Here is a 22,569-nt window from a genome sequence, read left to right as displayed (position 1 = left end):
ACACACACCATGGCAATGCTTTAGTTAGTTACTTCAGCATTCAAGGCTTGTTATTGTTTTAAGACAGTAAATAAAGCTAAGTCATGGCTTTGAAATGCAAGGCAATGAACTATGTGAAGTGCACATTAGTGAAGGAATCAACGTGCAAGGTCACTGTAGTAGACATAGATTCAGATCTGAGAGGGCCAATTAATTGGCCATTTTTGTCAACTCCATTAGCCATTATTAACAGATGAGAGGACTTAAATTTTGATGAGAGCTGACTCATTCATCATTTTTTATATTAGCAAACATGAAATGTGTTTGTGTGTCTTTAAATGATGGTGATTTTATTCAGACTGCTGCAAAGACAAGGACTTGGTGGCTGGTGGAATTGCACGAGTGATTTTTCTTGCAGCATACAAAAAAAAAATGAGCCCCCCCCCCATGTCGGAATATGCTCATCTGTTTCTGAAATGTTCCTTGGCCCACTAACTATATGCACTTTTCTCAGGAGACAGCACATGCCATAGTCATCATCATAACATCTCATTTATCTCCTGGGTCCCTCGTCTTATCTACACTTCATTCGCTTTACTTTCCTTTTCCCCTTAGGGACCTCTTGCCCTCTGGGAACAAGCAGACACCTTTGCATGTGATAATGGAACTGTGGGACGGCTGTAGTGGAGATGTTTCAAAAGGAGGACTGGAATGCATATAGTATGCATCACCTCCAGTAGCCCACATGCTCATGATTTTTCAGCCTGTTATGGTGCCTTGAGCGTGCACATTGCTGAAATGCATTCACTTGTTCATCTTCCAACGTTATATATGCCATCAAATATCAGCAAGGCCCTTCCATTCTCTACACAAAAAAGAATAAATGGACATTAACCCAACATTAAAAACCACAACCCTCAAAAAAACAGGGAGAGTACATTTTAATCTTCCAGGTCATTCTATTACTGACCTAAGAATGGCAGCCCTCAAACAAAGACTCTTCAAGGGGAAATTACAATGCAAGATCGCTGAACTTGGCCAATGTTCCCTCTAAGCTGAGGAGTCTTGGAAGCAAAAATTCTACTTTGTGAGGTAATGACATTACAGTGGTGAGCGAGAGATTTGGCTACTGCATAAGTTAGTTTGCTCTGGAGCCATCCTTCCTAAGCCAAGGCAAAAATGTGTGAGCCAGAGGCTAAAAAACTGTGAGCTAGCTCACACTAACTCAGCTTAGAGGGAACACTGCTTGAGACCATTCACAAGGTCGGGACAATAGACCTCCCCACAGGCTGAATAGAGAAACAGAATTCTTGCCTCACTACAGATGCCAGTTTTATTCCCCAAAGCATTCCCCTCTGCTCTAATCAAGTTGCTTACAATATGTGTTGTACCTTTGCGTCTTGTATGCACATTCTTTACAACATCCCTCCTGCCTTCTGACTGGGATAAAAAACTCAGATCGCCATTCCTACTTATGTCTGTTTAAGGGAGATTTGACTCTTGAAAGCTTGAACATTTTCTTGGTCTTTAAGGCCCTACTGGACTCGGATCTGATTGAAACGAATAGTCCGCCATGGACTGTGCTGTAGTGTGTGATGTTTTCTACACTCGGGATGTCCCAAGTGAAGAGGAAGTAATTCTCCTGAGGGCTGCAAGTACAGGAATATTTACGTGGCCCAGCAACCAGTTCAGAAGTCCTGTACTTTTTGGGGGTACCCCCAAGATCTAGTGAAGTTGATGGACAATAGATTCAGGCCGTACATATGGTCAGTATATTGAACTGAGTGTTCTGTCATGTGAACTGATACAAAGAACCGGTATTCATTGAAATGGTGTGTGGGGCTGTCACTTCAGACTGCTGGTGGGGACTCACACGGTGGATAGTTCTCCAAACAAAACAAATTCCCTCCATATAGAAAACTAGGTGTCAAGGAAATGTGTTCTCCTGGCAAGAGCCATACATATGTCCCCCACCCCACCCCCGAGCATTCCTTTCTTCCACACTGTGTTACAAGCAAAAAGTAACTCTGTCTCTGCTTGGGAAAAAGCCTTGTTGCTTTAATGAGTAAAATAAGCATGAAAGAGATACTTGAGAGAAAGCATTCCTCCAGTCTTTTATTTCCAGCAGAACCTGAGACTTTCTACAGGCCAAGGCATGGTTACCCAGACTTTGTCTTCTTGGGAGCTGGTGTGCCTGGGAGCACGCGGACACGAGTAGATACTCTGGTGGAGCCCTGCAGATTCTCGGCAATGCAAGTGTACAACCCATCATCTACAGCACGGGCTTCATCAATGTAGAGGATGCTCTCAGATTCTTGCTGCACCTGCCCACCACGTCTTGCCAAGTCTGTGCGTTCATGGATATACGGCGGTCTACCAATCTGGAAGTGAAGAACCAAAAATGTTGGAGAAAGTCCTTGTCCCTGGCGGACTCATAGCAGAGGACTTGCTGAGTCAGGTGCACAATAGCATCAGGTGGTACCTCCTGTGCTGCTACGGAGAGGGAATCTGAGTCACATCTGATGCCAGTGACATCATCAGCTCTAGTCAAAGAATGCAATGGAATCTTTCTGACCAGGTACAAGAATTAAAATCACAAGGAGAGCTTCTCACAGTGTGAATCATCAGTGCTAGAGCACTGGAAACAGACATCAGTCAAACGGGCCAAATTGAAGCTTTGCTTCAAGGCATATGCATAAACCTTTACCTTTAAAGGGATAGGTGAGAAAGAACAGGATAGTGTGTCTACATCCCAGCTATTGCAGAATCTGTGTGTCTTGTTTTTCTTTTCTTCATCATTATCATCATTATTATTATATTCAAATTTATATCCCACTCCCGCTCCTCCGAACAGGATTCAGGGCAGCTAACAGCATATAAAATACACCCAGTGAAAACAATATAAAACTACAATAAATAAACTTTAAAGATATAAAATTATTAAAAATCTATCCCCATTAAAATCTATCCACTCTCAAGCAGGGTAGGCTGTGTGGATGGTGAAGACACAGCATAAGCATACCATCTGCCTGGTGGATCACCCAAAGGCTGCCCCAAAAAAGAGCAGCCTTGCATGCCCCGTGGATGGCATGCCCTGTGGAACCTAGGGAAGTCCCGAAAGGCACACACCACTTCATGCCACGTGGTCACACATCTCAACTGCCGTTGAAGCTCATACACTCTCCAAAAGCAGTACATCGTTGCAAAGAGCAGGAAAGAAAGAACAAGGAGGCAATGTGCTGCCATGTTTGCAGCCATCAGGGTGCCAGTGTCCCCATACCTTGCAAAACTTCATAACTGGGCCAGGACTACCTCTGTCTTCCATGTTTAGTTAGCCTTGGATTCAGCTGGGATTGCATGACTCACTAATAGCAACTGAAAAGGTTTTCAGGTTTTACAATGATTGATTGACCAAAAAGGAGATGAACAGAAATATTGTGGCCCATTTGGGGCCACCGTAAAGGAGCGCCCCTCATACGAAATCATCCATAGGAAGGATCAGCATGGACAAGTATTCTGGTAAAAAGTGCCGTCACATCAACAACAAACTGAAAATAATATGAGAAACTGTGCTGGTATATGAATTAGAACTGCCCGACCACTGCATCGGCATGAGGTGGTACAATTTCATGAATGGGCTCTACCTGCTGGGCTTCCAACCCCCCTAGAACTGCCATTTCCTGCTGCCTTTTGGAAGGACCTGCAGCTAGCATGCTTTCATAGAGAGCAAGGGGACTGCAGTTCCTGCCTCTGTTTGCACACTTGGTAAGAGGAGCAGCAGGGCAGTGAGAGGAGGTTACTCAGTGAAGGAGAGGATTCCTTCACGCCTCAGACTCTTGGTTTCTTTGTCACTTCAGTATACTTCATGGCACTCAGCTTGTGTTTTCTGCTCCCAGCTCTCTTGGTCTACAGTCCACCGTCCCAACCTTAGTAAGTGAGGTGAAAACTCTGGCTCCTCCTCTTTCTGTCATGTGACTCTGATGCCATGTGCTAACAGTTTAGTGGTATGGAAATGTTGGAAACTACTGAACTAGAGTAACCCCAAAGTTCCGTTCAAATGTCACAAATAATGGGCACAAACCTAGTTAATTGTTGGCACCGCACGTGGTTAAGATTTAAGGTTACTTGGAAAGAAAATACCTTCAGTTTGATAAAGTTTAATAAAGTGCCCACATTTGAGTGTCACAACAAACTCATTAACAACTTTATCATTTTCCCACAGTGCATGAAGGTAGTGGGTGGAGGTAGATTAATATCCACTTCTGTATTCGGAAAAATATTTTTGTGTAGGCAAACCACATGACCCAATTGCAAAGAGAACATTTTTTTCCCCATTTTATCAAAGAGGTCGACCCAATTATTATTCAGCTTGGCTTTGCATCCCCTCATTTTCTGGTGTCATGGGTCATGTTGGCTTTTTGTTCAGATTTCCAAGGGAAAAATGCCACAGATCAGCAGTGAAGTAAAAGGACCTGAAAGAGTACTATTGTATGGGAACCGCCCCGTCTTTCTTCCCATGCCCACTCACCCCATCTGTACACAGCCCATCACCTACTTGTTGTCCTGGATATTCCCAAGTGAAATCTACAGTAATTTCCGGTTCCCCGAACACTGTGCAAGTGACATTGAAATTGTCTCCAGCCTGAATAGACACTACTGAGGGTCTGATAGCTGGTTTGGGAACCGAGGAGGGATCTGCAGGGTCAAAAATAAAAGAAGAAAAATTTAGCGTGTCAGAGGTTGCCTCCCAACCAATATATATTTAACCAATCTACACTCAATGCCGCCACAAGCACATTGCTAATACTGCCCTTGCTAGTTTCTTACATCAAGGACACTGGCATGGCAAAATTTCACAATTCTTCCAAATGGAGCAGAACAACGGACAGCTGACAGGTATGACGCCACAATCTTTCCAGCCTAGTTCTGCTCCTCAGGGCCAAGCTAAACAAGTCATTGGGAGATCTGTCATTGCAAGTTTGCCTCTTTGAGTGCAAAGCAATTGCAGCAGATCGGAAAAATTGTGCTGAGATTTTTAATCCCTCTCCCCATACATACAAACTTGGAGGAAACATACACACTAATTAGGGGAAAGCATAAAGTTGCCTATTTATTTCCCCCATGGATCAAAAATTAGATTTCAGGGTTATGTGATTTTGATTACGATAATGACAAGAAAGATGACTTAAACACCCTGCTAATCTGACCCAGTTTTGGAGTCTCCATGGCTGCTTTGAACTAACCTAATACACAACACAAGGCACACACACAGAGAGCAGATGATATCAAATATGCTTGAGTTGCCACTGTTTTGTAAGAATGGATGCAGTGTTGTGATTTTGTCCACTGTTAAGATGTTTGTAAATTTTGAGAAAAGGCAGCTTTTGATACAAGCACAATTACATGTCCTGCTTACAGGTCGGTAGTGTAGGTGATGAACAGCCATCATCAATGTATAATGGGGGTTCGCTTGTGAAACTGAATGCTAAAGGTAGTCAGAAGAGTTTCCATTTTTATTTGTGAATTGTTGCAGGATACTCTTTTACAGTAAGAGTAGTACAGCAGTGGAATCGGCTGCCTAGGGAGGTGGTGAACTCCCCCTTACCGGCAGTCTTCAAGCTGCCAAAACAAACACTTGTCAGGGGTGCTTTAGACTGATCCTGCATGGAGCAGGGGGTTGGACTAGATGGCCCCTTCCAACTCTATGATTCTATATAGCAAACACATCTCTGAGATATTTAAAAAAACAGGCTTGTGATTTGTCTGAAACATCTAATCCAAAAGACTGGCAAACTAGTCTGACAAGGGTTATTGGCAATTCTGTAATCCACACAGCACAGCCATTGAAATCGGACTTACAAAGCCCTCAGAGCACGTTTCTCTGCTTGTGACCAGCTACTCTCCAAAACTGTCCTGGAAGGTCCTGCTCAAAATTACACATATATGCACAGCAAGACTCATTACTCAACCAGACCTCCCTCAGGGTAACTTTGCCATTATTTAGAAAACATTGCAAAATGGTGCTTCAGAGGGGCGTTGAAGGCTGCACTTACCAAATATACTGTGTTTCCCAAGATTTATGAGACTGGAGTGGAGTGCACAAGAGTAAGTATCTACTGAGGAAGACTGGTGCCCAAGGGGAATAGCACTTAACCCACCTCAAGAGTCCTCCCTGCAAAGTTTCACCTCCCACCATGGCTTCTCCACAGCTGGGTGCACTCCTAAAGTTGGAGCCCAGCTGGGGGGACGGTTAAAAATCTGAGCAGGGGGACTTGCAGGGAAGCGTCGGCAGGCGAGGGAAGGGGTAATTGTCTTTCTTACCAGCCACTCATTTCCCCCCTTTCCCTTCAAGTGTTCTCTCTCCCTCAGTTCTCCTCCCGGGTCTCCTTTGCAATTAGTTCAGCTTTCCAGTTTGTTACTGACTGCTATCTTGGTGCATGTAACAGATTATGGTTTATATTCTGTTTCAAGATTGTTTTATGGAGTTTGGTTCTCATTCTACTCAATAAACTGGTGACAGGGTGTTAGACTGCACGCTTTGTCCAATCTCTGCCACCTCAGTAAAGGCTTGCAGGTAGCCGGGGTGGGGAAAGACCCTTCTGTGCTGGACAGCCCCTGCCAAAGTAGAAAAGTAGTGAGCTGGAGGGACCAGTGCCTTGACTTCTTATAAGGTAGCTTCATTTGATGCCTTATTAAAAAGAAGGAAGGCACCCATTTTATTTGCACAGTTTTCATTTTGATCATTTAAAAACTGTTCTTTACTTCTGCAACTTTTCTGCTCTCCTTTCCCATGCTTTCGTCTCCAGTCAAGCTTTGGTGTTTTTCCCTTGGTTTCCCTAGGCCTGTGCTTCCTGTAGTTTTCCCATTTTATGCCCTTTTGCCTGACTTTCCTGTCTTTATGATCTGAGCCATTCCCAGCCACAGGCAGTCAAAGACCCTCCTCTAACATTACAGCTGCTTGGCTAGCTACAGGCGATCTCCACCACCACTTTATGCACTATTCATCGCCACTCTTTATGCATTTCTTAACTGATGAGGTCCTTTTGCTGCCTCCTCCTCCTGTACTTTGGTCCCTGATTTTTCTCTACCATTCCTGAACGTCAGTCTTGGCTTTTTACTGCCTACAGTGATTCCAAGAGTCAACTCTACTGACCCAACCATGACTCAGGAAGGCTCTTGCCTTTCAGACAGACTCCTAAGGAACACCTTCAAGTTCATCAGCATATTGCATGCCTAGATTTCACAACCCTTTTTTCATTTTCACAATTTGGCACAGAGATAGGGAGAGACAGTTCATGCAGAATTAATTTGATTTCGACACTGTGATTACTGGAAACATTAAACTAACAAGGGCAGGCAGATAGAACTTGCTTTCTTAATTTTAGGGGCCTGTGGCTCATCATTAAAACAACTTACAGTTCACATAAATCAGCATGTATTTGGTGGAGATCTGCCGTAATCCATTCACATTTGCCATGCAGAAGAGAGAGCCTGCGAGGGATGGCTGAGGGCGGTGGATTGTGAACCCTTTCTTCACATCAAAGGAGATGTCTATCCCATCCACAGCAACTTTCTCCGGTGGAAATTCCCGGTGCAATGTAACTTTGGCAAGCGGGTTGGTCACCTGGCAGGGCAGAAGGGTGGGGTGGTTGGTGCGCAGTTGTATCACTTCGTAGTAATCTTCTGTGGGCACAAATAGCTCCTGTGGGTCTGAGGAGAGAGTACAAAAGGGACACAAAGAGATAGCTCCTCCTTCGGTATCAGAGCAGGTGTGCAAAAATGTTGTCATCTGTAGCCTCTTTATACGAAAGGGACACAAAGAGATAGCTCCTCCTTCAGTATCAGAGCAGGTGTGCAAAAATATTGTCCTCTGTAGCCTCTTTATACAAAGTTGGTGCCTGTGTCATTCTCCTGGGTTTATTCATCAGGAGCCAACATTCCCTTTTTTCTAGGGACAAAGGTTGTGCAGAATGAGCCCTACAAACAAACGCTTGTACATGCATGGGACCTTTATTCACCTTCAAGTACGTGGGCCTCTGTCTGTCTCCATTACTGGGAGCCCTGCTTTTGCAGGCCATCCTTCACAATGGAGAAGTGTCACGTTGTCATGGGTCTGCCCACGACTTACATGCATGGCATCTTTACACACCTTCAAGGGCATGTGCTTATTTTCAAGAGCAGAGCCCGCTGCTACAATGCTGCTCCCCCTCCTCCTTGCACATGATCAATATCCATGCAGCATATATATCCCAAAATATTCACAGCTGTTGGCACCCAATGAAGCTGACAGACACTAGAGTCAGAGCCGTCGTCCTTGCACATGATCAATATCCATGCAGCACATATCCCCAAATATTCACAGCTCTTGGCACCCAATGAAGCTGATGGACACTAGATTCAGAGCAGTCAAAAGGAAATACTTCTTCACACAGCATGTAACTAATTTCAGAACTCACCACCACAGGACATAGTGATAGTCAGTAGCCTAGATGGCTTTAAAAGGGGAATGGACAGTTACATGGAGGAATTGGCTGTTAGCCTTGAAGGCCAAATGGGACTTTAATGTGGGGCCTCAATGGCCCAGGCGAGCCTGATCTTATCAGCGCTCAGAAAACTAAGCAGAGTCAGCCCTGGTTAGTGCTTGGATGGGAGACCACCAAGGAAATTCAGGGTTGCAATTCAGAGGCAGGCTGAGGTAAGGCTTGTACCTTTTGACTGACCTCTGAACATCTCTTGCCTTGAAAACCCCACAGGGTTGTCATCTTGTGACTGACCCAAGGTCACATCAGCAGGTGCAAGTGGAGGAGTGGGGAATCAAACCCAGTTCTCCCAGATTAGAGTCTGCACACTTAACCACTACACCAAACTGGCTCTCTCAGGACTTAAGGCAGGTCCCACGTCTGGTTAACCACTATGGGAGACAGGATGCTGGACTAAGTGGACAGAGCTAGCCAAACAAGGTATTAAATGCAGAAAAGCCTGACCTGTGAAGAAGATGAATGTTTTGCCCATTCGGTTCTCCCCGTCACGACACTCACTATCCAGGCACTGCAAGGACCAACAGCTATACTCGCCGGTGTCTGCAGCAGTGGAGTTGACAACAACGAGCTGACTGTGCCTTTCAAAGTCCTTGATCCTGAAAGAGAGGGCACAAGGTTTCCCTTGCAAGGTTTTCAGGAAAGAGGGACTGTTTGCTTGTGTCCATTAGTCAAGTTGTGCTTATTTCATTTGCAATCATGCTTGTGTGAGTCAGCTAGAAAGACAAATAAGAGGCCTGCACACAGGGACGGCTCGAGGTGTTTCTGCGCCCTAGGCGAGGCTGCCTTGTGGCGCAGATGCCAACCTCCCGGTGGGGCCTGCAGACCTCTGGAGCCAGCCACCCATTTGCTACCACCGCCACCGCCTCCCCCCGCAGCTGTCAGACCAACGAGCACACCCCACATGTTCCTGCAGCGCCCTCCAAGATGGAAGAGAGATTTCTCTCGTGCTCCGCTTCCGAAGGCAGTTTGGGAGGGAGGTGGGGGGATCCTGTCTCCAGGCGGGGGATGCTCACCGGATGCCTCTCCCCAATTAGCGAAGTGCTGACACTTGGAGAGCTCCTTGCGGGCTTTTGGCGGGGGGGAGGCACAGCTCGGCGCCCTATCCAGGGCCCAGCACTCTAGGCGAATGCCTAGTTCGCCTAGTGGGTGAGCCGGCCCTGCCTGTACAGAGGTTTGAGTGAGACATGACATTCTCCAAGATTAAAATGGCATTTCTGCCATTCTTCTGACCAGAGTCTTGGGAACTCATCTCCAGTCTAAGAGAATCCCCAGTTCTACAAGATGATTGGCAACCTTAGTTAAGTGGCTTTCATGCAACCTTTTACCAGGACAGCCTGTGATTAAAAACCATGCAACAAAAAAATGAAAATATCAGTAGGATACAGTCAACTCTCACCGGAGACGCCTCTCATCATCTTCCTCAAGGTAGACGGGGTATCTCCATTTGACAGCTTTTCCTTTGCAGCGCAGGTCCAGGGTTTGCCCCGCTCTTAGCACCAAGGACTCAGCCACTTTCTGGAATTGCCCCTTTGCCACCATACGAGTCAGAATGGATGTAGACTGCCGTCCTTGACTGGAAGCAATAGTGGGCTTGACTCGACCTTTCTTCTCAAGTAGCTTCAGTGTTCCCTGTTTTACCTTTTGACTAGTCGCTTTGGAAAGTTTGGCCTCTCTGGGTTTTGACTCCTTCATGAATTTCTTCTCTATCGCTTTGGAAGGCTTTTCTTTTTGGCATGCAGCTATGAAGATAAATGTTGACATAGTATCATAGCAATAGCATGCACGTTCACCTTTCCTGATTTACATCTTAAGAAGGGGGGTTACATATTAGTAAGCCACACAGAACTCCATAGGATTTATTTCCCCATAAACATTTGTAGAATCAGGCTATTCATTTGTTTATGCCTGCTGGGCCCCACCGCTGTCAGACATACTCAGCAGGAGATGCCTGAGCCATGTTTTCCTTTTAATTGATTCCATATTCTTCAGATAGCCAGTAACGCTGGAATATACATGCATAAAGATATTCTAACCATTTTTATCTATCCAAGGAAAATATTTTAAAGGCTGTGCATTTGTAGTTGGTTCAGTTAAAAACCAAACTGAACCTTCCTTGGATTTTGCAATGAGGCTTCCTAATACCTAATATATAATACTGCTGATTTTGCAAAACATTGTGATTTAATCATCACCTTAATTTTCCACTTGAAGGAGTTGATTTCTGCCACTCAGGTAATGTTTTCTGCTACATTAAAAATGGGGGGGAAGGAATAATTTTGGCAATAATGCTTTTTGTTGAGCAATCCCCTCAATCTTTATGTTCAAAAACCTCTGGTACAGATTTTGCTTTTGCTTTTGAAGCTCCAGTGAGTCCACAAATTTGCTGAGTGACATTCTTTTGCCTCATCCTTCCCCAAATTAATTGTTTTCCTAGTTTTTGACCTAAATCTGCTGGGACTTTGTTGGAATACTGGTCCATGTTTCCCAGTTTGCTATCTCCACCGCTAGATTCCCTAGGCTCCCAATGTACAACAGGGAACGAGTGGCTTGGTTTTCCTTGAGAGGAAAAGCACAAAGCACATTGCTAGGGAAGGAGAAGGAAGAGAGAATGAAATGAAATGAGACTTACCAAAGACAAAGAGAAGAAGGCAGCTGCTCAAAACGACCATTAGCTTGGAATTCATACTGGGACAATCCAGAAGCAAAATGTGTGTCTCTCTGCAGCCAGTTCACAGGGTGCAAAGGGCTACTTCATCTGCTGCTTTTTTAGGTTGGAAGAAATTTCACACTAATTTGTTGGGGGGGGTGGAATGGGAGGGGTAGTAAAGGGAATTCAGGCTATTTCAAAGCAAATGCTTGACTTGCCTCTTTAAACAAAATCCCTTTCACACATGAATGCCACAAGAGTTCAGGATCCTACAGGGGAGGTGAATAGGGCTATTCAGTCCTGCACTCTGTCAGATGCGCTCCAAAAACAACAATTTCCAATTACAAAATATCCTAGCTGCGTTCTCTTCAGATACATTCCAGAGAAAGCAGCAGGGAGCAAAGCAAGTTGCTTCTTAGGTTTCATGGAAGGAGCTCGGGCCAGAATGGCTATTATTTTCTCTGCTATTTCTTGACTGACTGACGCTGCAAATGCTGACAAGTCCCTCTGCGTACAAACATGAGTCCTTGGAGAAAAGATGACACACAAATATAATGAATAAAAACATACAAAAAGATACTTATTTTATTTTTTGTTTGTATTCCACTTTTCTCCCTAATTGGGACCCAAAGTGTATCTTATGCTTACAACAACAACCACTTTGTGAGAGCCGGTTTGGTGTAGTGGTTAAGAGCGCGGGACTCTAATCTGGAGAGCTGATTTGGTTCCCCATTCCTCCACACAAAACCAGCTGGGCGACCTTGAGTCAGTCACAGTTCTCTCAGTCTCAGAACTCTCTCAGCCCAAAAAACAAGCTCACTACCTAGCGGTGTATAACACAAAAAGAGCTAGAACTTTTGGCTGCCAGACAATCTTAGGATCTCCTTGCTATACTATACACACTGCCATATGATAATTATTATTATTAACCACCTTGTGAAGTAGGTTAAGCTGGAAGTTTATGATGGCCCCAACCTTGGGTGCGGCACACTTCCATGGCAAAGTGAACCCATTCTAACCACCATTTCACCTCAGCTCTCAGGAGGACAAAAGGGAGAACAGGAGGTATATACTAGATGCATATCATATACCAGGTCCTTCTATGTACTGGACACATTCCCTGTATGTAGCTAGTGTAGTCCATAGTTTAGTTCCTTAACTATTTTTAATACGTTCATATATATATATAGCACTTTCAATAAATATTTTCCCCCGCCCAAGAGGGTTAACTAATAAAGCAAGACAACTGAACACAATAAAAACAGCAGCATAAAGGCATAATACCGAGACTAAAGTAGCATATGTTACTAAAATAAAACCAGCAGCACTTAAAACCACCCTCAAAGTAATAAGCATGAGAACAAGAAGCAGTAGAAGAATAGCACTATAGCTGTTTAGTTAGCAAAGAATATATAGTGCTAGTTGTATAAATAGCTTGGTAGTGCTTAGTGGTGGCTCAAGTGGTTAAGACGTTGAACTGCAGGCTGTGGAAGGTCGGTAGTTCAGCAGTTCGAGACCTGAGTGTGCCGCATGACGGAGTGAGCTCCCGTCTCTAGCTCCAGCTCCTGCCAACCTAGCAGTTCGAAAGCAAGAAATTGCAAGAAGATAAATAGGTACCACTTCAGTGGGAAGGTAACAGCATTCCGTGCGCCTTGGTGTTTAGTCATGCCAGCCACATGACCACAGAAATGTCTTCAGACAGCGCTGGCTCTTCGGCTTTGAAACGGAGATGAGCACCGCAACCTTAGAGTCGGATTCGACTGGCTTTCGAGCAAGGAAACCTTTACCTTTGCCTTTTTAGTGCTTAGCAGCTGATCAATGCTAAACGGTTATTTATATACATTACAGTTAATTTGAATTACTTTGGCACATATCTTTTTGACAGGGAGTGGGTGGGGTGCTCAGAATATAGATGATGAGATCCTTCGCTGGGAACCCATCGTTTCTGAAATCAAGTGGGTGGCTATAAGTGGACGTCCTTGGTGCCCTAACTTTGGAACCCCTTCTCCATGGAGATTTGCCTGGCATCATATGATTGCTACTGAAAAAATAACTGCTGAATAGGTTTTTGTGACTTATATTTTTATGCCATCACTTGTTGCTGCATGGTATCTACATATTTTAAATTATTGCTAATTAAAAATTATGAATAATTCTGTGCTGCTGCTTTTTACACGTTTTACATTTTTAAATATGTGATTTCAAACTTTGCAAGCTGACTAGAGCATTTTTTTAAAGTGGATAGAATAGAAGCATTATGAATGAAATTAATATACATAGCTATGACTATTCAGTCTTATAGTAGAATGTAAAAACATGTCACCTACTGGTTTGCCTACCTGACCACAAATGGAAGCTTCTAGTACACAGCTCAGAGCTTAAACGTTTATTAGCACCCCTCCCACTTTTAAACAAATTCTTCAACAAGCATTGTATTGTCATATGGTGGACTACATGCATACACACACTGATATACCAACCTATGATGATGATACATGTGGCGATCCAAGGTAAATATCTGTACAGGTGAAAAACAAGAGACTTACAGAACAATCCTAAACAGAGCTGTACTCTTCTAATTCCACTGAAGCCAATGGAATTATAAGGGTATAACTCTGTCTAGGATTGCACTGTAAATTAAACAGGCAGTGGCATGTCACATCTTCCCCCTGCAATTTTTTTTTAGAAGAAAGTTGATACTGCTAAGGCAAATGAAACAACACTGGTACCTGAAAATGCAGCTTGAACTCTTGGAATGATAAACAAACTGTACTTCATTTATTGAATACAAAATGCTCTCTTTATTTTTTTAACAAGTGAAATGAATTGGGAAATGTATGTTTTGTAACAGATAATAATCTAATAAACATTTTCATTATGACATCATTCTCACTTTTTTACCAAGAGAACTTACATACAAACACTTCTAGCAAACGCTTCAAATTTCAGCAAGATCTGAGTGCTTTTAGAATACATGCACATTGCACATATACTTGGATAATGCACAGGGGCCCCTGGGCAAAAAATCTTGCCCTTGTGGCATCAGTTATCTTTACACTAGTCAGCTGTCCAGGGCTGTTGTCTAGTTTACATGCTTCCCCTAAAAGAGGGAGCCAACATTCACACCACTCTCAAAACAATTCCTTGAATGTCTGGATTTTGAACTACTTGTTTTGAACCACTTTACGGGTTCCAGTTTGAAATCGAGACAACTGAGAAATTTTAGGCTCAGGTTCAGTTGCCATTCACTATTGTCACTATTGTGGCATAACATTTGCTATGCCACCCATGCTAATTCTTCTAGTCTGTCCTAAGTGTCCGTATTTAGCACAGGAATTGGTTCACTCCCTGCAGGGCTGTCCAGCTGCTGGTAGATTATAAAATAATTAATTTGGATGTTCTTTAAATGCATCTATGGTCTACCTTGCTTATCTAGTCTACACTCCTGTTTCCTTTAGTAGCCGACAGATGCCCCAGAAGCCAACAAGCCGGGCACGAAAGTAATGACCAGCCCTTTTCACTTGTCTCCAGTATTTATTTATTTATTTTCATTTATACCCCGCCCTCCCCGCACACGGGCTCAGGGCGGCTTACATAGGCACCACAGTGCAATAAAATACAACAAGATTAAAACAATGTAGGCACCCAAGGTGCGATAAAATTACACAGTTAACCACTTAAAACAAAATTCAATCTTACAGGATGCATCGGTGATTAAAATACTCACTCATTATTATATATCACAGTGAGGTCAGAAGAAGGGGAGGCGTGCCATGGGCCAAGATGTTCCGGATGGCTAATCAGCCCACCCCGACGGCACTGCTCTGCAGTGCACGATGGTGGTAATAGTGGCAGCGGCAGCTCCCACCCAAAAGCCTGGCAGAAGAGCTCCATCTTGCAGGCCCTGCGGAACTGTAAAAGGTCCCGCAGGGCCCTGATTTCCTCCGGGAGCTCATTCCACCAGGTAGGAGCCGCCACCGAAACGGACCTGGCCCTTGTGGCAGCAAGCCTGGCCTCTTTAGGTCCCGGGGTCACTAGGCGGTGTTGTGACTTCAACCGAAGTGATCTTTGGGGCCTGTATGGGGAAAGGCGGTCCCTCAGGTATGCCAGTATCTGGTATTCAAAGCTATAGTGCCTTCAAACATCCTGGCTAATAGTAGTTGATAGACCACTCTGCCATGCATCTCTTTCAGCCTTTAAAAAACCCATTCCAGTTAAGGGTTGTGGCTACACAATATTTAGCATTAACACCAGGCATTTCAAGTGTTAAAACAATTATTTCAGTGATTCATACAACAGCCCTGCAAGGTGGGCCACTATGATTACTATTATTTTTGTATTGCATTGACTGAAGCTTGTGACTTACCACATGGTACCCAGTGAGTCTGGGGATGAGGTGAAGTTTGAACTACTGCTTACATTTTGACCCACTATGCAACACCAACTCATTCAGTGGCTGTGAATTTCACAAGTCAGTTTACCAGCTGCACTTAATTATTTGTTTAGTAGTCAAGAATTTTTTACTATAAATAAGTACAGACACACATATATTGAAAGTTCAGGGGAATCAGTCCTGCCAGCCAGACTGTTCTTATGAAGTCCTTCCGTCAGTGAGAATCAATAGGTCCACATCACGGTTCCCTTAAAGTTATTTTTTGCAAGTGACTGCTTGAATCTGTATCACTTCTTTCATGTTTTGTCATCTGTAGGGACAGGTCCTTATCCCTGTGTCTCTCTGCGCTATGCCGGATCCCATAGCCAAAGTAAATTAGGAGGCCTGAAACACGTAGCAAAACAATAAATAACTTCTTTATCCTTTCACAACCCAAAATGCACAGAAATACGCCTCACCCAACATTCCAGTAATATAAGCAAAGCTATTTCAGATACAGTCAAAATACACTCCATTAAATTTAGTCTAGATTTTGGTTCCTGGGCCAAATGATCTTCTTTCCTTCATGACCATTTTTCAGGTGCAAATACCTACAAGTTCTCATGGCTTGCTGTTCATTACTCCTGTTCTGTACTGATTCATGCACGCATATATATCACTTGATTTCTTTGTATTTCGTTACTATGCCCTTACTGAACAGCAGTTGAATGTTTGGATAGACATATTTGAAAAGCACTGTCACTGAGACAATACAATATTATCATATATGACATTTCTGGTTGTGTAGTCAATCACCACCTTACATGCACTCAATATTTATTTGTACATTTGTATACCACACCACGTTGATCCTAAAAATATCCTTCATACAGTATTGCTGCAGTCATGTGAGGAGCATGCATGTCTGTACTATCTTCACTTTTCAGAACTCTTGCAGAAAGCAGTGTGTACACTGGAGACATGATCTACTTGAACCACTTCACAACTCAAATAGCTGGGGAAAGCCACAGGAGGGTCTTTCTGTCAAAGGCCCGTACAGGATCATCCGATCCTTTTAATGAGAATTAATCAGCCCTAATGAGCTAACCAACATCTACCACTGCTTTACTGGGAATTCAGATGACACTAATGTTACAAGTCATCATTACTTTTTCCAGTTTATGCCTCTGTAAAACGTCTGTCTTCACACCCATATTCTTACCAAAGACTTACCAAGAGCCATCCACACCAGGTACCTAAGCCAAGTGTCACCACTGAGCTGGGCCATTAGGCAGCTATTGACAAGGACACTGAGGATGGGCAAGAATGGCAGACAGGGGACCTGGAAGTTAACACAGAAATATTGAGAGGTTAGACCTCAGGAGCACAAAAGACGCATTGGCCCTAGGCACATTAGGTGCCAATAAAGAGGGCCCTAGCACCATGTGCCATCCACTTTTCCGAAAATTTTCCTCATGAACAAGAAACTTGGAATGCATGATCAACATCAGAATGAACAACATTAGAATATTATTTAAAAAAACAATGCAAGTCTAAAGTATAAAATATATAAATTTAATAAATAAATAAATACGGCTTGGCTTTTAATTAGCTGCGTCTGGTTTATGTGGGTTGCCTTCTAGGTTTATTTGGATTATATTTTTAAACTGAGATTTGTTAATATTTTAACTGTTGTTAGCTGCCTCAAGACCACCTGACGGCGGGAGGCAGCATGTAAATGTAATAAATAAATAAATAAAGCCTCCGATTGCCAAGTTTTGTGATACACACTTATGGAGAGGGGGCTGTGGCTCAGTGGTAGAGCATCTGATTTGCATGCAGAAAGCTCTAGGTTCAATACCCAGCCTCTCCAGTTAAAGGGATCAGGAAGAAGGTGATGTGAAAGACCTCTACCTGAGATCCTAGAGTGCCATGGCTAGTCTGAGTAGACAGTTCTGACCTTGATGGACCAAGGGTCTGATTCAGTATAAGGCAGCTTCATGTGTTCAGAAGGACCATCTCCAAGTTTTCAAAACAAACAGTTAAAGGACATGATGTGAACCTACAGATGTATGCCATTTTAGCAGTGAGCTAGCACCATCTTTTGGGCATGCATTACCATCTCCCCCCCCCCCCGCTCAAGAATAACCAGTTCTTTTGTTTTAGGAATGTGCATGGGAAAGACTGACATGATAGCTGACCAATGGCAAACTCACCTCTGCTCTTTTTAAAAATAAAAAAGATTAAGATTGTTTTTCTAAGCATTGAAAAAATACTTAAGCAGGTGAGCTTACTAGTCACACTTGGCAACCCCCACCCATTGCAGGCAACCTTGCACGAAACATAGAGGGACAACTAAAAAAAGACAGTCTGCCTTTCACTTGGATGCTATGTGTGTCAGGAGAGGCTCACCCCTCAGCAGAAAGTTCAAAGGCATGTATGTGCACAGCCTTAGAAGATGTATATTTTTCTGCCTCCACATCATCAATGATGATCTGGCTTGCTGAAAAGAGTGACAAGTTCCTTACTTACCATGAAAGCTGCATTCTTCTGACTCTGAGGCTGCCTCCAGATGATTAGCGATGCCACAAGAATCCCCAGGAGGAGGAGAACAAGGCAGGCAATGAACCAGGCACTCCCAGATAACAAGCATGGTAGTCCTACTGTGGTTACCACACTGACAAGGAAGATTAGGACAGCTAGAGAGAAAATGGCCTATTTAAAAGCATGCTGGGGGATAAAGGGCGAAAGCATTCTCCCTCACACACAAGGCCAACTACGGTATATATACCCAAATTAGGGTTACCAAACCCCCCCCGGGGGGCGGAATTCCGCGCCATTTGACGGGAAAACAAAGAGTTTTCCCCTCAAACGGCAGCCATTTGAGGGGAAAACTCTTTGTTTTCTCCTCAAATGGCGTGGCCCCGCTCCAGCGTCTGACGTCACTTCTGGTGACGTTCTGGCGGTGCGCGGCGCTTCGCGCGCGCACATCCCGGACCGGCTCCCGGACCTACAGGACTCTCCCCCGCCGGTAGGAATTTTCGAGTTGGCAACCCTAACCCAAATGTACTTCAGAAAATGACTAATCCAAAAGGCAAAGTCTATGTTGCTCAGTTAATTCTATGAGCTGATTCTTCCTGTCTGTTTCTCCATTCATTTAGTAAAATATTTTTAATGTACTGTACGAGATCTCCATCTTTTTTGCTCCTTCATATCCTCTTAAACACTAGAAGATGAAGAAGAGTTGGTTTTTATACCTCACTTTCCTCTACCATAGTCTTAAAGTGGCTTACAGTCACCTTCCCTTCCACTCCCCAACAGACATCCTGTGAGGAAGGTGGGGCTGAGAGGGTTCTGAGAGAACAATGACTGGCCCAAGGTCTCCCAGTAGGCCTCATGTGGAGGAGGAGTGGGGAATCAGTCCCAGTTCTTCAGATTAGAGTCCACTGCTCTTAACCACTACACTACACTGGCACTATAGTTGATATCAGGGCTTTTTTTGTAGAAAAAGCCCAGCAGGAACTCATTAGCATAATTGGCCACACCCAACAGCTGAAACTCATCAACATATTAGGCCACACCCCTGATGTCACAGGTCATTAGCATATGAGGCCACACCCCCATGTTACCAGAAGTGTGCTCATCCAGCCACACCCACCTTTTGCTTCTTATTCTGTTTACCTTGTTTGTTGTCAAAACCCAGGGCTTTTTTGTAGCAGGAACTCCTTTGCATGTTAGGCCACACACCCCTAACGTAGCCAATCCTAATGAGTTTCTGCTGTTGGGTGTGGCCTATTATGCTAATGCGTTCCTGCTGGGCGTGGCCAACTCAGGAGCCAGCCGGAACTCCGTTCCTGTGTGTTCCTGCCCAAAAATAGCCCTGGTTGATATGGGAGATGAGGTTCCTATTCCAGTACTCACCAAGCAGAGAGACAGTGCGGGACACCAGACGGGAGGAGTGCTGGGATGGAATGATATCTGGGTGAATTAAGAGGTCTACCCAGAGCATTCTGCGTGGCCTCTTCTTTTCTGCGGAGCCTAAAGAGCTGGGCTCAGGCTGGTACCTGCAAAAAACAATGGTCCCAAAGCATAATTTGGTATCATCTTTCTGTCTAGTTATTGGCTGAGACCGGCATCTCTGGCTGACAACAGAAAGGGCCTTGCTGTGCAATGCTAGGAAGGCTGCCCAGCTTGGAGGGATGGAGGGAACATGTAGAGATGTCAAAAACCTGGGAGACATTGCCTAATATGGTCAAATTTTGATCATACATAAGGACACAAAATGCTGCACCTATGTTACCTAGGGTTACCAGCCTCAAGGTGTGGCCTGGAGTTGTCCCAGAACTATTTCCAGACTTAAAGAAATGAATTCCCATGGATAAAATGGCAGTTTCAGAGGGCAGACTGTACATGGCATCACATTCCAACTGAGCTCTCTCCCCTGCCCAAACTCCACCCTCCCTAGGCACCACCTCCAAATCTTCAGGAAAGGAATTCCCAAGTAAAAATTGCAAACCCTAAGCTCTGTTAGGTGGTCCTGTGTTGTTATACCCGGAGGCAGCGGGCTGACAGATGGAAGTGGCTTGACTGCTACTTAAGGTAAGATAAAGCTAATAAGGCCCACACAGATGGAATCGCATTTCCACAAAGCTTTATTGCTACAAGCCTCTGTTTCTGGAACAGGAAGTTAACTAGAGAGTTCCATAAAGGCAGGGAAGAAAGTAGCAAGCTCCTAACTAACTAGCATGGTCAATTATAGTACTGCTTTCAGGGCTTTTTTTGTAGAAAAAGCCCACCAGGAACTCATTAGCATAATAGGCCACACCCAATAGCAGGAATTCATTAGCACATTGGGCCACACCCCTGACAGCACCACTCATTAGCATATTAGGCCACACCCACACATTACCAGAAGTGTACTCATCCAGCCACACCCACCTTTTGCTTCTTATTCTGTTGATGTTGTTTGTTGTCAAAACCCAGGGCTTTTTTTGGAGCAGGAACTCCTTTGCATGTTAGGCCACACACCCCTAAAATAGCCAGTCCGAATGAGTTTCTGTTGTTGGGTGTGGCCTGTTATGCTAATGAGTTCCTGCTGGGCGTGGCCAACTCAGGAGCCAGTCCGAACTCCGTTCCTGTGCGTTCCTGCCCAAAAATAGCCCTGCTGCTTATAAATAAGACATTCACTACCTTTCAGACATTTCAGACATTACGTTCCTGCTGCTGTGACTAGGGTGTGCATTTGGGATAAACCGAATTGAATAAATAGCAGAAAAATACCTTATCAGTATTTTTCAGGTATTTATTCAGCTGAATACAGATTCTCTACGATCTCTTTAAATGCCTTCTGAGTTCACTTGCTGAGTCGCGCTGCCACCATGGTGGCGGTGGCATGGGCCAGCTTGGAGAAGACATTTAATAGGTATCTTTAAATGCCTTCTCCAAGCTGGCCTGTGCCCCCGCCACCACAGCAGTGGTGGAACAACTCGGCAAGTGAACTGAGTCAGAAGGCGTTTAAAGAGACCACAGTCTCTTTAAATGCCTGTTCCCCTCCATTGAAAGCAATGGAGAATGGGGGCACCTTTTTGGGGGGACCCATAGAATTGGACCACCTGGTCCAATACTTTGAAAAATTGGGGGGGGGGGTTGAGGAGAGCCACCAGCAATTATGCTGTGAATCTGGTGCCTCTACCTCAAAAAAACAGCCCCCCTGAGCCCCAAATACCCCCAGATTGATTCTCCAGTATACCCTATGGGAACCGTCCCCATATAGGGTATAATGGAACTGAATAAATTTGGGTTTCCTGAATATTTACCCGAATCCCAATACCATACCAATATTAGGATTTGGGAATATCTGGAAACACTGGTGGGTTTTTTTCCGGGTCCAATAGACCTAAATCCAGGGGGGAAAGTCCAATTTTTTTCCTGCACACCCCTACAGAATGAACATGCTACATACAATCTTTTCATCTGAAAAGGGCAACATGTGGATTTTCCACCTTAGTACACCATAACAGACCTCAGACTGATTGAGTCTGGTACATGTGTTTTGCGGCTGGAATATACGTGCATTGCCCCTTTCAGAAGAAATGGCAAATGCACTTATCAGAAGGATTGCCTCTATGATGTTTGTAACCATAGGTGCGATGCCTGGTCTAATGCCTGGTATGTGGTGGTATGACATGATCAAAATAGACTGTACCACTTCAGACTGTAGGTGAGGAGGTTCACACTTTAATGCTCCATCATGTAAAAACCTCCCACAGTTGGGAAGGGGGAGTATATAAGAGGTTCTAATCTAGCTCTTTGCATAGTGGGCTAGTTTTCTACGTGGAATAATTTATTTTGGGTAACTCTGAAAAACTTAATCCCTCCCCTACAAGTATTCTACCCCAAGTACTCTGCCATCTGCTTACCATCTCATTCTGCTGCATGTCTAGGCCAAGCCTAACAGTGGGTTCATGGCAGAGGCAAGTTTGATCTGTGGCGTTTCCAAATCTCTGCTTACGTCTCTACTATACTCTTTAAAGAAAGTTTTCTGCAGGGGAGAATTTGGGATACACAATTTAGATTTATAAAAGCAACAGCTGGGAAGCACCTTCATTAGGATTAGCTGAATTATCATAAAGTACTAAGAAAGTTTTAAAGTACTGTTAATATTACACTGTGCTATTATTATCTGGATGATGTACCAACATGGCTACCCTCTATTTCCATCTGCTTTGACGTTTGCAGTTAGAAGATTTCTGTTATAAGACATTGTTTCTCATTAACGTGAGTGTTGCCTCAGTGGCCACTTAAGTGGGAACTCACCCCCCATCAGCAGACAATTACCTGAGGAGCAGAACACAGATACCAACTAGTGTATAGGCGAGCAGTGTCCCAATCGACATCATGTCAACTAAGGCCTTCAGATCAAAAAGGAAAGCCATCGTAGCTGTGAAGACAAGAAAGACAGTGTATTGCAAACATAGGCAATAATCTTTTTTTCTACTCATGCCTTAAAGTCTCTATAGGGAGACAATTTC

At 44.1% G+C, this 22,569-nt stretch overlaps 2 protein-coding genes across 2 annotated transcripts in view; both read right to left on the bottom strand.

Moving 5' to 3' along the window:
- Positions 1-2,092: 2,092 nt before the first annotated feature.
- On the bottom strand, positions 2,093-10,064 carry LOC107118569 (platelet-derived growth factor receptor-like protein; the record flags this gene model as incomplete). Its single annotated transcript, XM_015420933.1, has 5 exons — positions 2,093-2,360; positions 4,535-4,674; positions 7,396-7,689; positions 8,964-9,115; positions 9,916-10,064. Coding segments are annotated over 5 exons (957 nt in total), but the record flags the coding sequence as incomplete, so codon positions are not given.
- A 5,733-nt stretch (positions 10,065-15,797) lies between these two features.
- Positions 15,798-22,569, bottom strand: part of LOC107118568 (cationic amino acid transporter 2-like) — a gene marked incomplete at its 5' end in the record, with an annotated part of 20,821 nt that continues 14,049 nt past the window's right edge. The window contains 5 exons of the mRNA XM_015420932.1: positions 15,798-15,943; positions 16,772-16,880; positions 18,071-18,237; positions 19,460-19,602; positions 22,376-22,478. Coding sequence (XP_015276418.1) covers positions 15,798-15,943; positions 16,772-16,880; positions 18,071-18,237; positions 19,460-19,602; positions 22,376-22,478 — 668 coding nt within the window. The remainder of the gene's footprint in view (positions 15,944-16,771; positions 16,881-18,070; positions 18,238-19,459; positions 19,603-22,375; positions 22,479-22,569) is intronic.

The sequence above is a fragment of the Gekko japonicus genome, unplaced genomic scaffold, assembly GCF_001447785.1.
Source record: "Gekko japonicus isolate JY-2015 unplaced genomic scaffold, Gekko_japonicus_V1.1 scaffold2826, whole genome shotgun sequence".
Taxonomy (NCBI): domain Eukaryota; kingdom Metazoa; phylum Chordata; class Lepidosauria; order Squamata; family Gekkonidae; genus Gekko; species Gekko japonicus.
This window is presented reverse-complemented; position numbering and strand designations above follow the sequence as displayed.